Source organism: Spermophilus citellus (genome assembly GCF_964194105.1).
Source record: "Spermophilus citellus genome assembly, chromosome: 4".
Lineage (NCBI taxonomy): Eukaryota > Metazoa > Chordata > Mammalia > Rodentia > Sciuridae > Spermophilus > Spermophilus citellus.
Window position 1 is genome coordinate 184,888,092 of NC_138185.1, and position 14,010 is coordinate 184,902,101.

Consider the following 14,010-nt stretch of genomic DNA (forward strand, 5'->3'; position numbering starts at 1 on the left):
TTCTTTTTTTATGTTTTTTTTTCCTATAGTTGTAGATGGACAGCATGCCTTTATTTGTTTCGTTTTTTTATATGGTGCTAAGGATTGAACCCAGTGCCTCACATATGCTAGGCAAGCGCTCTACCACTGAGCTACAGCCCCAGCCCTTTTGATAATTTCTAATTCTACTTTCCATGAAAATTTGGTGAAATCTCTTCTAAGATTTTTCATTGTCTAGTGATGTGTGTTGTAATAAACAGAAAGAATAAGTTAAAAATGGGGAGGAAAAAGAATAACCAGGGTAATCTAAAAGTTTGTTACCTAGGTTGTCCCTGCTTTGGGTGTATGTGTATGTGTGCACAGGTGTTGTGTACCCAGGAATTTTTGTGTGCCATGTGCTGTAGCACTAAGTTATGCCATCAGTCCCTGTCCTCACTTTTGCAGTAGAAATTTTACTTCATAGATCCATAAAGATAAAACTGGAAATAAATTTTAAAACCTAGTAATATATTTAAAGAGTAGTGATTTTATAGGTCAATTATTAAAAGCCTCCGGTTTTTTATTTTAGGTAACAGTACTTCAGTTTCTGCCTTAAGGACTTCTTGTTTGCTGGGTTGTGCAGTGATGCAGGATAACCCAGACTGCCTAGTTCAAGCTCAGGCCATCTCTTGCCTTCAGCAGCTTCACATGTTTGCTCCTCGGCATGTCAACTTGTCTAGCCTGGTTAGCTGCCTCTGTGTGAGTATAAAATCATAAATGAGCCCTAGTTTCTTTTGTTTGAAACTTGGATTTATTCCAGTTTGATTATTCTTCATACTATGTTCAGAATTAGATGTTATATATATAACTATTTTATTTCAGTCTTTTTTTTTAATGAGGGAGACAGCTCTCACACATTTACCTCTTAAGTGAATGCACATGAGACAGATTTTTTTCTCCCATTAATATTGAACTTAAGATTTGGAATATTTGCTGGGCGTGGTGGCACACACCTGTAATCCCAGTGGCTGGGGAGGCTGAGACAGGGTATCGAAAGTTCAAAACCAGCCTAAGCAAAAGTGAGGCACTAGGCAACTCAGTGAGACCCTGTCTCTCTTCATTAATCAGTAAACAATACATAGTGGGTGCTTATAATGTTTCAGGTAATTTATAAATGCTTTAGTACATGCAAATATTTATGTGATTTCTCTTTTTTTCTTTGTCCTCTATTCTAAATTATTGCATAAAAGTTCTTTTCATCTCAGATGGAGAAATAATACTTTTTCTCAGTATGTGTGTCAGAATCTGGGTTCTAATAATGTATCTAACATTTAGAAAGATGAAGCAATGGACTAGAAGTTCTGATGAGGTGATTCATAAGCATCATTGGTATTAAGATTTTTCTTGAGCATAACAATTTCTATCTGGGCTTGCCTCAAAAATTGAGTTGCATTTCAGTTTATAACTTGACACCCTGGCTTTTCAACTTTTTCTGCCTGTGTGATATTACAGCATACTCCCATAAGTAGTATGGCAGTTGAGAAGCATTACTACAGTCTTTTATTTTTTATCTTTTTTTACTTTTTGGTACCCAAAAAGTACCAATAGCACTCCATACTATTAATTGTTTTTTTTTTCTGTCTTGACGTATGTCTTAAATGTATATTGTATTAATTATTGATATATTTAATATTAAACCCAGAGCAATTAGCCACCAAGCCACATCCCCAGTACATTTTATTTTATTTTATTTTGAGATAGAGTCTTGCTAAATTGCTAAGGCTGGCTTTCAAATTGCAATTCTCCTGCTTCAAGCCCCCTAAATTTCTGGGATTATTGGTAGTGTATCACTACTCCCAGCTATTTTTTTTTTTTTTTTAAAGATAGGGTCTCACTGAGGAGCTGGAGATATAGTTCACTTGGTAGAGTGCTTGCCTCACGTGCAAAAGGCCCTGGGTTCAATCCCCAGCACCACAAAAAAAAAAAAAAAAAGAAAGAAAGAAAGAAAGAAGAAAATCTGATTCCATCAATCCCACCTTTAGAATAAAGCTTCTAAAGTTTTTGTTTTTTTAAAAAAAAAAAAAGAAAAGAAAAAAAAGATAGGGTCTCACTGAGTTACTGAGACTGACCCTGAACTTGTGAACCTTGTACCTCATCTTCCCAAGTTAGCTGGGATCACACACATGCACCATTGTACCTGGTTTCTACTTTTGTAGATGATGTTTGTATCATTAAATCCAGTCTTAAACTGGGTACAGTGCCACCTGCCATAATCCCAGCTGCTCAGGAGGCTGAGGCAAGAAGATCACAAGTTTAAGGCAAGCCTGAGAAACTTGGTGAACCCTATCTCAAAATAAAAGGGCTGAAGATGTAGCACAGTGGTAGGCAGACACTGGGTTTAATCCACAAGGCCAAAAAAAAAATTCTAAGTCTAGGCTCTCTTTATCTGGACTCCTCATCCAATCATTGTTTTATTATTTAAAATTGTCTTTGCTGTATATTTTATGGCTAGATCATGTCTCTGTCACCTCCTAACTTTGTGGCTGTAGGGAAGTCCCATAACCTCCTAAATTCTTAATCTGTTAAACATGTGGATTATGCAAGATGCTCCATTTAAAGGCACAGGTCTGGGCATTTAATTAGCACTTCATACTATTAATTGTTTTTTTTTTCTGTCTTGACATATATCTTAAATGTATATTGTATTAATTATTGATATATTTTGTATACTACACTTAAAAAAGAAGACCTGACTCTTTTTTTGACAGAAACTTCTGTTCCTGCATTTCTTAGATCTGAGTCAATTGTGTATTAGGAAAAACAGCATTTACAAAAAAATGATTTTTACTTTTAACACTTATGACTTTTCTCTTGGAATATTACTTTTCATATTTGAGGAATCAAAATTATTATTGAAAATGTTTCTATTAGGGGAGGGGGGTTTAGCTTAGTGGTATAGCATTTGCCTAGCATGCATGAGGCCTTGGGTTCAATCCCCAACACCACCAAAAAAAAAAACATTAAGAAAATTTTTACTCCTTTGCAAATTGATTTTATGTTTACTTTCCATCTAAATATAGTGATACTCTCTTTTTTTGGTTATTGAAGTATAGTAGAAAATATTCAGTAATGACCTTTTAAATTTTCTCCTTTATTTGAGCAAGAATTCACTTATTGATTAATGCTTATTGAGAAATGAAGAGTAAGACTTTCATTAATTCATGATGAATAAGATCCAATCAAACACATTAGCTTTTTTCCATTTCCCAGACCAAAAAAAAGTTAATAGAGACTATTATGCTGTGAGGTTTTTTTTAATACCTTGAGCATTTGAGAAAATCTGCAGTAAAGCTGTTAATAATCTAATTCATGTTATTCACAGTATTAAAGCTGTAAAGTGTTATTGTTGCTTACATAGAAATCATATTCAAAGTGGATAAGGTGTGTATGGGAACTCTACTTTTCATTCAGTGTTGCTGTGAATCTTCAAACTGCTTTAAAAAATCTATTCAAAAAGATATTCAAAAATTACTATCACTACAGTGCAATTAATTTTGTGTCTTGATATTTTGGTTAGTAATTCTAAATTAGGTTGGATTTATTATATTTTAAAGTGTTCTCTCGAGTAAGGAAATTGCATTTATCATTAGGCAAGAATCCTGTAAAGGTTTTCTTCTAACTGCATGCTGTTTAACTTGCATTCTCAACTTGGCCTTAGCTACACCAGCAATTCGAGTACTCTGTTTTAAAACTTGGCTTCCAAGAGTAAAAACTATCTATAATTAACTTATGATGAAGTAAACCATTAACTTTGTCTGTTGCTGGACACCTGCTCATGTGAATGTAGTCCAGATCACTCCTCTCACAGACATGTCTACTTAATCTGGTTTTAATACTGAGGCTTAATTGGATTCCAAAATAAAACCTGATTTCTCAAATATACAACTTAAAATTATTGTGTATTTTATATCTTTACATCAAGAATTTTTATTGACTCTTTTCACGATCTTAATTCATATTTTATATTATCTTAGAAATTAAAGTATTTGTGCCACATTTTTAAATTGAAGCTAAGCCAAATTAAACAATCACTGTATCAACATTTATATTTTAATGCTTAGCCGACTGTTGTCAACTCATCCTAGTGTTTATCTTTTGGTTTTGTCATGACTGGTCTGTCATTTGTTTTTGTACAGGAGATCTTGTTGGATAATTCTGTGTTGGTAGGTCCCTGACCCTTGATTCCTAACTTTTTTTGAGGTTTGCAGTGCTGTTTGTGGTGTTTTTGTTTGTAGATGTTCTTGTTTTCCTCTGCATCCCTGTGCTTAAGCTAATCATTGATGCATAGTCCTGTATGTATAGCATGTTACATGGTGTTTATTTAATACCAATGTAAGCAAATCCTTCCTAACCTTCTCCAGCTGATGCACCCACATCTTATACTGAATTTTGCATCTTTTTGATTTAATATATTCATCAGAAAGGAATTGTAGTTACAGTTTTATTTAATTTCTGTGTTTTGCCTGCTTTGTTTGCCTTAACCTAATCTATTCTTCTTCCAATTTAAATGCTGGAGAATGACATGGAGATATTAAGCCTCCCATTTTGCTTTGTGTGACAGTCTTCAATCTTTTTTCTACCAAACAGAGTGCTTCTAAGCATGCTTTTTTAGAAGACTGTTTGACCAGCCTGAATAAATGCTGCACCTGCCTTGTATTATATGCTTGTAAAACTTCAATTAAAATAACTAGTAGATTCATTTATAATTGTCTTGCAGAGTGTGTTTTGTTGTTGTTAAATATAGCAGTAATCTTGGGCATGAATAAACTTGATCTTTTTATATTTTAACTTCTTTGTTATCTTCTATACTCGTTTTAAACAACAGAAGTTCGTAAACTTGACTGGAATGATATTACCTTGAGACTTTTGTGAATGACATTGCTCTCTCCATTTTTGAATTTGTGATATGGCTTAGGGGTAAAATAGAACATTTACTAAAAAGTTCTCACCCACATGTTTCATTCATGATATGTTAACTTTTTCTGGTTTCTGGCTTATGAGGAAAATTTAATATTACACTCCCTTTGCATGAGATTTCTTCTTATACATTGAAAAGTAGCTGCTGCGACCTTTCTTAACCCTCCCTTCCTTCCTCATCCGCTCTCTCCCCCTCTCCCTCCCTCCCTCCACCTCTCTCTCTCCTTCTCTCACTCCCACTCTCTCAGAATTTAGCCTTTGCTGTTTACAAAACTTCTACTTCAGTTCTTTTTTTTTTTTTTTTTTTTGGTTGCATATGCCAAGTCACCATAAGAGCACTGTCAGAATTATGCCATTATTTCTCAAAATTTGCTTTGAAAATCACTGTAAGATACATACTGGCCTAGGTGTGTAGTTCAAATGGTGGAATGTATCTTAGCATGTGCAAGACCCTAGGTTCAATCCCCAGTACAAAACAACAACAAAAAAAAGCGATAGATCACACCAAGCTTATCTTTACTTTCTGAGTTAGAACAAAATAAATTCAAATCTCTAGATTTTATTTCACTTGTGAAATCATGGGAATTTGCATCCAGAAACCTCTGACTTGTAATTGATTATTTAAGTTATATCACTAAGTTTATCATTTGCCATAAGTAAATACAACCTATTTATTACATTGTAGCTCTAAAATATATTTATATATATGTATATCTACATATAAGTACGCATATATATGTACATTTATGTATATATACATATAATTTACTGTTCTGTATTTTTGGTGAATGTTTTCTAAGTAAAATTTCTGCCTTTATTTGAGAATGCATTTACTTACTCTATATGTCTTCTAAATAAAATAACTACAAAATAACTTGTTAGAAACTACATTAATAATAACTAATATTTATTGAGCATTACATTCTCGGGTTCTATGGTAAGCACTTTGCATGTTACTTTGTGTTAATTTCACAACATCCTTATGAGATGGGAGAGTTATAAATAAGGAAAGTAAGGTACAGAGAGGTTAAATAACTTGCCCCAGATCACCCAGCTAAAAATGTTGTGGATCTAGTACTCAAACTGAAACAGTTTTACTTTAGACCTTCCAATTTAACCAATATGCTATATTGCTAAATTTTTATACATTTCTTAGAGAATCATAACTCATTATGATAGAGTTATAATTGTATAAATCCTTTAAATTGTTTCTTTAATCTCTCAAAACTATTCTTACTCAAATAAATTAACTTGTCTTCTAACACTGGTTAAGAGGCTTTTGCTTGAATGTACTTATGAATAGTGCATAATCTAGTGTGTGCATTATTCCTTAAGGTTTTTCTAAGTTTCATGATCATAAATATATACTTAAAGTAGTTTTAAGAACTTTCTGTGTATTTAATAAATTGTGATCAGAAAGAAATCCAATGAATGAATATATCTGTTGGATTTACTGAATGCCACAAAGAACTGTAGCTCTTTCATTCCCCAAATGATATTTTTCAGGTGAATCTTTGTAGTCCCTACTTGTTATTGAGAAGAGCAGTTTTGGCTTGTTTACGTCAGCTTGTACAGAGAGAAGCATCTGAAGTTTCAGAACATGCTGTTATGCTTGCTAAGGATAGCAGAGAAAAGTTGACCCCAGGTAATTCTTTTTATCAACATATGTCTAGCTTAAATTATTGTTTTAACCTTAAATTTTCATTATATACCTGAGTCTTTTTAACAAAAATTTAAATTACTACATAGTATGTTTTAAACCTACTGCAAGAAAGAATGACTAGGTCTGGGGTTATGGCTCAGTGGTTGAGTGCTTGCTTGGCACGTGTAAGGCATGGGTTTGATCCTCAGCACCACATAAAAATAAATAAATAAAATAAAGGTATTGTGTCCATCTACAACTAAATAAAAATAAAAAGAAAGAATCACTAATTATCATTTCATCCCTTGATTTAAGAGCAATGGTTCTCAGACCGAAGTCCCTTAACCAGCAACATTCACCTCACCTGAGAACTTATTAGAAATATCCCTGACCTCCTGAACCATAAATCTGGGAATAAAGCCCAGCAATCTGTATTTTTATAGTCAAAAGTTTTTATAATCCCTGTGTTAGTAGTGAAGTTTGCAAGTCATTGGTTTACAGCAAGTTTTTTCATGTCAGTCAACTAATTGAATTTAGCCTGTAAGTAATTTATCATACATAATTCCCTTTGCCAAAATCTCATTTTAATAAAACATTTTAGGTGAGTCTGCTAAAAGTTAAAGTGTTTTTATGCCCCTTCTACATCTTGGAGCTAAATTTAAAAAAACTTTTTTTTTTTTTTTTGTATCAGGGATTGTACCCAGGGGCACTTAACCACTGAACCACATCACCAGACCTTTTTTATTTAGGTTTTGGTTTTGCAGGGGAGGGGGGGGGTGCCTTTTTTTTGTGTGTGTGTGGCAAGAGGAGGAGGAGTGGTGGAGGGGTAATCAGTGATTGAATTCAGGGGCACTCAACCACTGAGCCACATCCCTGACCCTATTTTGTATTTTATTTAGAGACAGGGTCTCACCAAGTTGCTTAGCACCTTGCTTTTGTTGAGGCTGGCTTTGAACTTGTGATATTCCTGCCTCAGCCTTCCCAGCTGCTGGAATTACAGGCGTGTGTGCCACCACACCCAACCCAAAAGTGCAGTAGTTCACACCCATAATCCAGCAGCTTGGGAGGCTGAGGCAGGAGGATCATAAGTTCAAAGCCAGCCCCACAACTTAACAAGACCCTGAGCAACTTAGTGAGACCTTAACTCAAAATTTTAAAAAGGGGAGGAGGTGGGAAATGGGGATGTGGTTCAGTGGTTAAATGCCCCTAGGTTTAATCTCCAGTACCAAAAGAAAGAAAAAAAATGTTCTAACTTGCATGTAAATTCAAAGAAACTATTAGCCTGCAAAAATAGTAATAATGTCTCACATATACATATGCATAGTTTCCAAAATACTGTCATACTTTTAGAAAGTCACAAAGCCTTCACAAAGCTATCCAATATCTTAAAGCTTTCAGCTTCATAATGTATTTTACTTTCAATAGTCTGGTTTTTTTAAAATATTCATTTCTTTTAGTTGTACAAAATGCCTTTATTTCTACTTATTTATTTTTATGTGGTGCTGAGAATCAAACCCAGGGCCTTGCACGCTCCAGGCTAGTGCTCTACCGCTGAGCCACAACCCCAGCTCAACTTTCAATAGTCTATTCTTTATTTTTTTTTAATATTTTTTTGTTGTAGATGGACACAGTATCTTTATTTATTTTTTTGTGGCGCTGAGGATCGAACCTAGTGCCTCACATGTGCAAAGCAAGCGCTCTACCACTGAGCTACAGCCTCAGCCCCTCAATAGTCTGTCTGTTCTTTAAATTGCAGTTTTATTATCATATTAAAACTTTTGTGATCACTTGAATTAGTCAGCATGACTGAACTGATAACATTATTCATCAAATAGGGTTGCAAAATTCATTTGAAAACTATTCTGGGGAGGGGGGATAGTAGAGGATAGGAAAGGTAGCAGAATACAACAGTTACTAATATGGCATTATGTAAAAATGTGGATGTGTAATTGATGTGATTCTGCAATCTGTATTTGGGGTAAAAATGGGAGTTCATAACCCACTTGAATCGAATGTATGAAATTTGATATGTTAAGAGTTTTGTAATGTTTTGAATAACCAATAAAAAAAACTATTCAAACTATATTCATGGTTGTTAGCTTTAACCAGAGAATTTTAATCTAATAGTGTCAGATGTTTTCCCCAATGGGACATTCAATTTGTATTTTCTGTTGCTTTAGGCTCTAATCATATAAACATGCTAGTAGTACATGTTCCTAGAAATGTTAAATTAGCTATCTGATTAAAATTATAGTAAATAATTAATTGTGTTAATCTTTTTTTAAAATATTTTAATTTTTCAGACCCATAGAAAAGTTGAAAGAGCCATATAGTGAACACATAGATTCATTACTTTTTTGTAACACTTATTTTTTAATAATACTTATTTTAGTTCTCTGTCTATAAACACAAAGGTTTTTAAATAACTTTATTTTTTTTTTGTTTTGTTTTAATGTGGTGCTTAGGATTAAACCCAGTGCCTCACACATGCTAGGCAAGCACTCTACCACTGAGCCACAACCCCAGCCCAACACACATATTTTTTCCCCAGTCATTTCAAAGCAGTCTGCAGACCTGACAATTCAATTCTAAATACTTTAATTTGCATTTCCCAAGGACATTTCTTTCACATAACCAAATCCCATTTATATACATAAGAAAACATTGATTTAATAGCATCATAGACTTATAGTCTTCAGATTTCTCCCATTATCACAAAAAATGTCCTTTGTGGCTCCTACCTATCCTTTTCCCCCCAACCAAATCTAGGATCCAGTCATTACTCATGTGATAACATTAGCTGTTAAATCTTTTGTGTGTGTGTGTGTGTGTATGTGTGTGTATTATTGAGGATTGAACCCAGGGATGTTCTACCACCAAGCTACATTCTGGCCCCTTTTTTTATGTTTTATTTCGAGACAGGATCTCTCTAAATTGCTGGAGCTGGCCTCAAACATGTGGTCCTCTTACTTCAACCTCTCCAATGGCTGGGATTATAGATGTGCACCAACAGGTCCAGCTATTAGACATACTTTTAGACTCCTAATCTGAAATATTCCTATCATCTCCTTCTGATTTTAAAACTAATTCCACTTTTAAAACAGTCTAGCATAGGGCTGGGACTGTAGCTCAGTGGTAGCGCACTTGCGTGACTTGTGTGAGGCACTGGGTTCGATTCTCAGCACCGCATATAAATAAATAAAATAAAGGTCTATCAACAACTAAAAAATTTTTGAAAAAAACAGGCTAACATGATCTTTAGCATCTAAATTATTTCATAAGTTCTAGATGAATTAAATATTCAAGAGAATATTTATTTGGGACATTATCAGGACTAAAGACAATAGATGATAAATCAAGCCTTATATTTCTTCTTAGAAATGATTTGTTACTTTACGTAAGAATATTGTGTAGTGATTTATATTTGTTGATAGTTCATAATAGCTTTGCTGTAGTAATTAATTTTCCTACAATTATTGTTTTTTATTTGTTTTGTATTCTCATGTTGAAAAATTTAGAGCCTTTATACCAAGATGAGGAAAGTCATTGATTATGTTTATTGATTTGAAATTAACTTTAGAGAAAAAATAAAATAATATGTGCTGTGTTGAACTTTAATTGGGTGATATTTACCTAGTTTAAAAAGAAATATTAATAACTCTTACTAAAGACTTATCATTCAGTGACATTACATAAAAATATACAGGTTCATAAATAATCTCAAAATTCAGTTATGAACTAAATTCAATGTCAGTAGATTAAGGCACAATAGTTCTTTAAAATATATTTATGTAGTAATATTTAATAACTACTGAATGTGTGTACTTCTCATATGGCAGTTTTGTTTTCTGTATTACTTAGATCATCGGTTTTCTTCTTGTCAGATGCTAACATTGGAGAAATGGGCCTTGAAGGGGCATTATTGGCCTTACTAGACAAAGAGACAGATCAGAGATTGTGTCATGATATCAGAGAGACTTTAAATCACATGCTAACATCTATGGCTGTGGAAAAACTCTCTCTTTGGTTAAAACTTTGTAAAGAAGTACTTGCTGCATCAGCTGGTAAGTACTGGTAATTACCGTATGAAATGATAAAATTGAAAGTAAAAACTATAGAAAATTATTTGCCACTGACCATTCATTAGTTTTTTCTACTTGAATTACAGTTGTCTAGTCATTGTTTTCTTAAACTGAAGATTCTACTTGTAATGTTTTAGAATTCTCTGTAATTTTTTTTTTTAAGAGAGAGTGAGAGGGGAGAGAGAGAGAGAGAGATTTTTTTTTAATATTTATTTATTTATTTATTTATTAGTTTTCAGGGGACACAACATCTTTGTTGGTATGTGGTGCTGAGGATCGAACCCGGGCCGCACGCATTCCAGGAGAGCGCGCTACCGCTTGAGCCACATCCCCAGCCCGAATTCTCTGTAATTTGAACAGTATTTAAGGCTGCTTTTTTTTTTTTTTTTTTAATTAGAGGTGTTTATTGCGAGCTAACTCGGTCCTCCGCGCGCACACACAGCAACTGGTGATGCTGAGAGGCCCCTAGCCCAGGGTTTGCAGCAGTTTTTTTTTTTTTTTTTTTTTTTTTTTTGTGAGAGAGGAGAGAGAGAATTTTTAATATTTATTTTTTAGTTCTCGGCGGACACAACATCTTTGTTGGTATGTGGTGCTGAGGATCGAACCCGGGCCGCACGCATGCCAGGCGAGCGCGCTACCGCTTGAGCCACATCCCCAGCCCTTTTTTTCTGTTTTTATTGTCTTAACATTCTTGTATCAAACAGTTAAAAAGTAGAGTCATTATTTATAATAGGAAATACCTAACTTATAATGGATCCATTATTTTTTTGGTACATGTAATAAATATTTGAGGGATTGCAGCAAATCAACTTAATAGAAAACTTAGTGAGCAAACTAATTCCTCCATATTTAGTAATGTTAATTTAAAATAGTATTATAGGGCTGGGGATGTGGCTCAAGCAGTAGCGCGCTCGCCTGGCATGCGTGGGGCCCGGGGTTCGATCCTCAGCACCACATACATACAAACAAAGATGTTGTGTCCCCCGAAAACTAAAAAATAAATATAAAAAAATTCTCTCTTTCTCTCCCTCTCTCTCCCTCTCTCTTAAAAAAAATAAAAATAAAATAAAATAGTATTATAAAATGTTTTTCCCCTAATGTCTTTGCTAATACATGACAATTATAAGAATGTACACTTGATTCTTTAAAGTGTATATACTTAAAGAGAGGAAATACATGAGAAGAAGAAAAAAGATAGAAACCAATTCTATTCCAGGAACTGTATATGTTCTATCTGATTTAATCCTTTAACTCATCCTATAAATAGACAGTATTATTCCTTTTTGCAGAAGAGGAAAGCTTAGACAGGTAAGTACCTTGCCCAATGATACAAATTCAAGCCTAAGCCTACATAACTTTAAAATCCATAAATTTTCCACTAGGTTTCATTAGAGCCCAATTTAGTTATATAAATGTTATAATTTAATGTGGTTCTGATCTCTGAATTATGTGAAAGGAAAAGGATACCATATGATTCCTGGAATTTTTTTGTATTCTCTCTTCATCTCTTCCAGTGATTTATACCTGTTCTTTCAACCATAGCTCTGCATGTTTTCTTGCTCTCTTCTATCCTCACTACTTGAGAATTAACAAGGACTTTTCCTTTAGGGAAAAAAAAAATTATATGTGCACATTAGACTGGTCTTTTTTTTTTTTTTTTTTTTGGTGTCTCACTTTTTAAAATTTTTACATTTATACTCCCTGAAAACACCTTTCAGTCTATTGATTTCTTAGTCATAAGATAGCTTTGCCATAACTTGATTAGTGATATCTTTACTATCTTAACACCAAAAAATATTGACATGTAAGATAGTTTAGAAGAGCAAGATGGTTTGTTTGATAGCGTTAATTCCATTTTAAGTTGAATTTAACAGTAAATAAGAAGCAATACTTGATTATGGTTCCAGCCATAAGCATAACTTTGAGATGACAGCAGAGGGTCTCTAGTAAAAAAAATATTTTCAGATAGTTTTTAGTGTATTTAAGATAATCTCTTTAAGTTCATTCAAAGACCCAGCATTGTAGGGGCTGGGGTTGTGGCTCAATGGTAGATCACTTGCCTAGCACTTGGGAGGCACTGGGTTCCATCCTCAGCACCACATAAAATAAATAAATAAATAAATAAAAGACCCAATGTTAAAAGAGCTCAAGGGACTGGGTACATGTAATAAATATTTGAGGGATTGCAGCAGATCAGAGATTGTGCCATAATATCAGAAAGACTTTAAATCACATGCTAACATCTATGGCAGTGGAAAAGTTCTCGATTTGGTTAAAACTTTGTAAAGAAGTAGCTCAATGGTAGAGCACTTGCTTAGCATGTGTAAGGCACTGAGTTCGATCCTCAGCGCCACATAAAAATAAATAAAATAAAGGTATTGTGCCCATCTACAACTAAAAAAATATTTTTAAAAAAACAGCTCTGCAGTAGACCCCACTCATACTCCCAACTATAGAATTTTTAGCTTCCTTTAGTTTAATCATCTGTGGGCTTGGGGTTGATAATTACTGCATTATCTAGTATTATACTTGGTTTTTCACTTTGAGTATATTTTAACAACTTGATTATCAGCTCTCATAGCACTTCCTTTAGACATCACTGTTATCTATACTTATTATACATAGTTATTCGATGTTATTATAAAGGTATATGCTTGCCATCCATGGTGGCACACACCTTTAATACCATCGACTTTGGAGGCTGACAATTCAAGGCCAGCCTCAGCATCTTGGCAAGACCTATCACAAAATTTGAAAATAAAGGTTTGGGAATGTAGCTCAGTGGTAAAGGACCCCTTGGCTCAATCCCCGTTACCAAATGATTTTTTTAAGTGTATGCTTGATTAATAGTAATTCTAGTGTGCATTTGAACTCATTTTTTGTGTTCTCTTAAAAATATACCTTTTGTGGGGCTGGGGATATGGCTCAAGTGGTAGCACACTCGCCTGGCATGCATACGGCCTGGGTTCGATCTTCAGCACCACATACAAATAAAGATGTTATGTCCGCCAAAAACTAAAAATAAATATTAAAAATTCTCTCTCTCTCTCTCTCTCTCTCTCTCTCTCTCTCTCAAAAAAAAAAATATGTACCCCATTTGAATCAAATATATGATATGTCAAGATCATTGTAATGTTTTGAGCAACTAATAAAAAAATTAATATAATATATAATATATATATATATATATATATATATATATATATATATACCTTTTGTATATATACAATAGAATATTACTCGGCCATAAATAAAAATTAAATTATGGCATTTCCCAGTAAATGGATGGAACTGGAAACTATCATGCTAAGTGAAATAAGCCAGTCTCAAAAAGCCAAAAGCCAAATATTC

The 14,010-nt window shown here is 33.8% G+C and overlaps 2 protein-coding genes across 12 annotated transcripts in view; one reads left to right on the forward strand and one right to left on the reverse strand.

The window, feature by feature from the left end:
* HEATR5A (HEAT repeat containing 5A) overlaps positions 1–14,010 on the forward strand; it is a 126,740-nt gene that overhangs the window by 82,655 nt on the left and 30,075 nt on the right. For 9 of the 11 annotated variants that reach the window (XR_014021884.1, XM_081293446.1, XM_081293453.1 and 6 more), the window contains 4 exons: positions 548–717; positions 4,155–4,181; positions 6,442–6,580; positions 10,462–10,641. Coding sequence is in view for 10 of the 11 variants with exons in the window: in XM_081293446.1 (XP_081149572.1) it covers positions 548–717; positions 4,155–4,181; positions 6,442–6,580; positions 10,462–10,641 (516 nt within the window). In the remaining variant the exon portion in view is untranslated. The remainder of the gene's footprint in view (positions 1–547; positions 718–4,154; positions 4,182–6,441; positions 6,581–10,461; positions 10,642–14,010) is intronic. The other 2 variants (XM_081293451.1, XM_081293452.1) reach the window with 1 other exon arrangement.
* Positions 1–14,010, reverse strand: part of AP4S1 (adaptor related protein complex 4 subunit sigma 1) — a 263,488-nt gene that overhangs the window by 31,013 nt on the left and 218,465 nt on the right. The window lies entirely within an intron of this gene.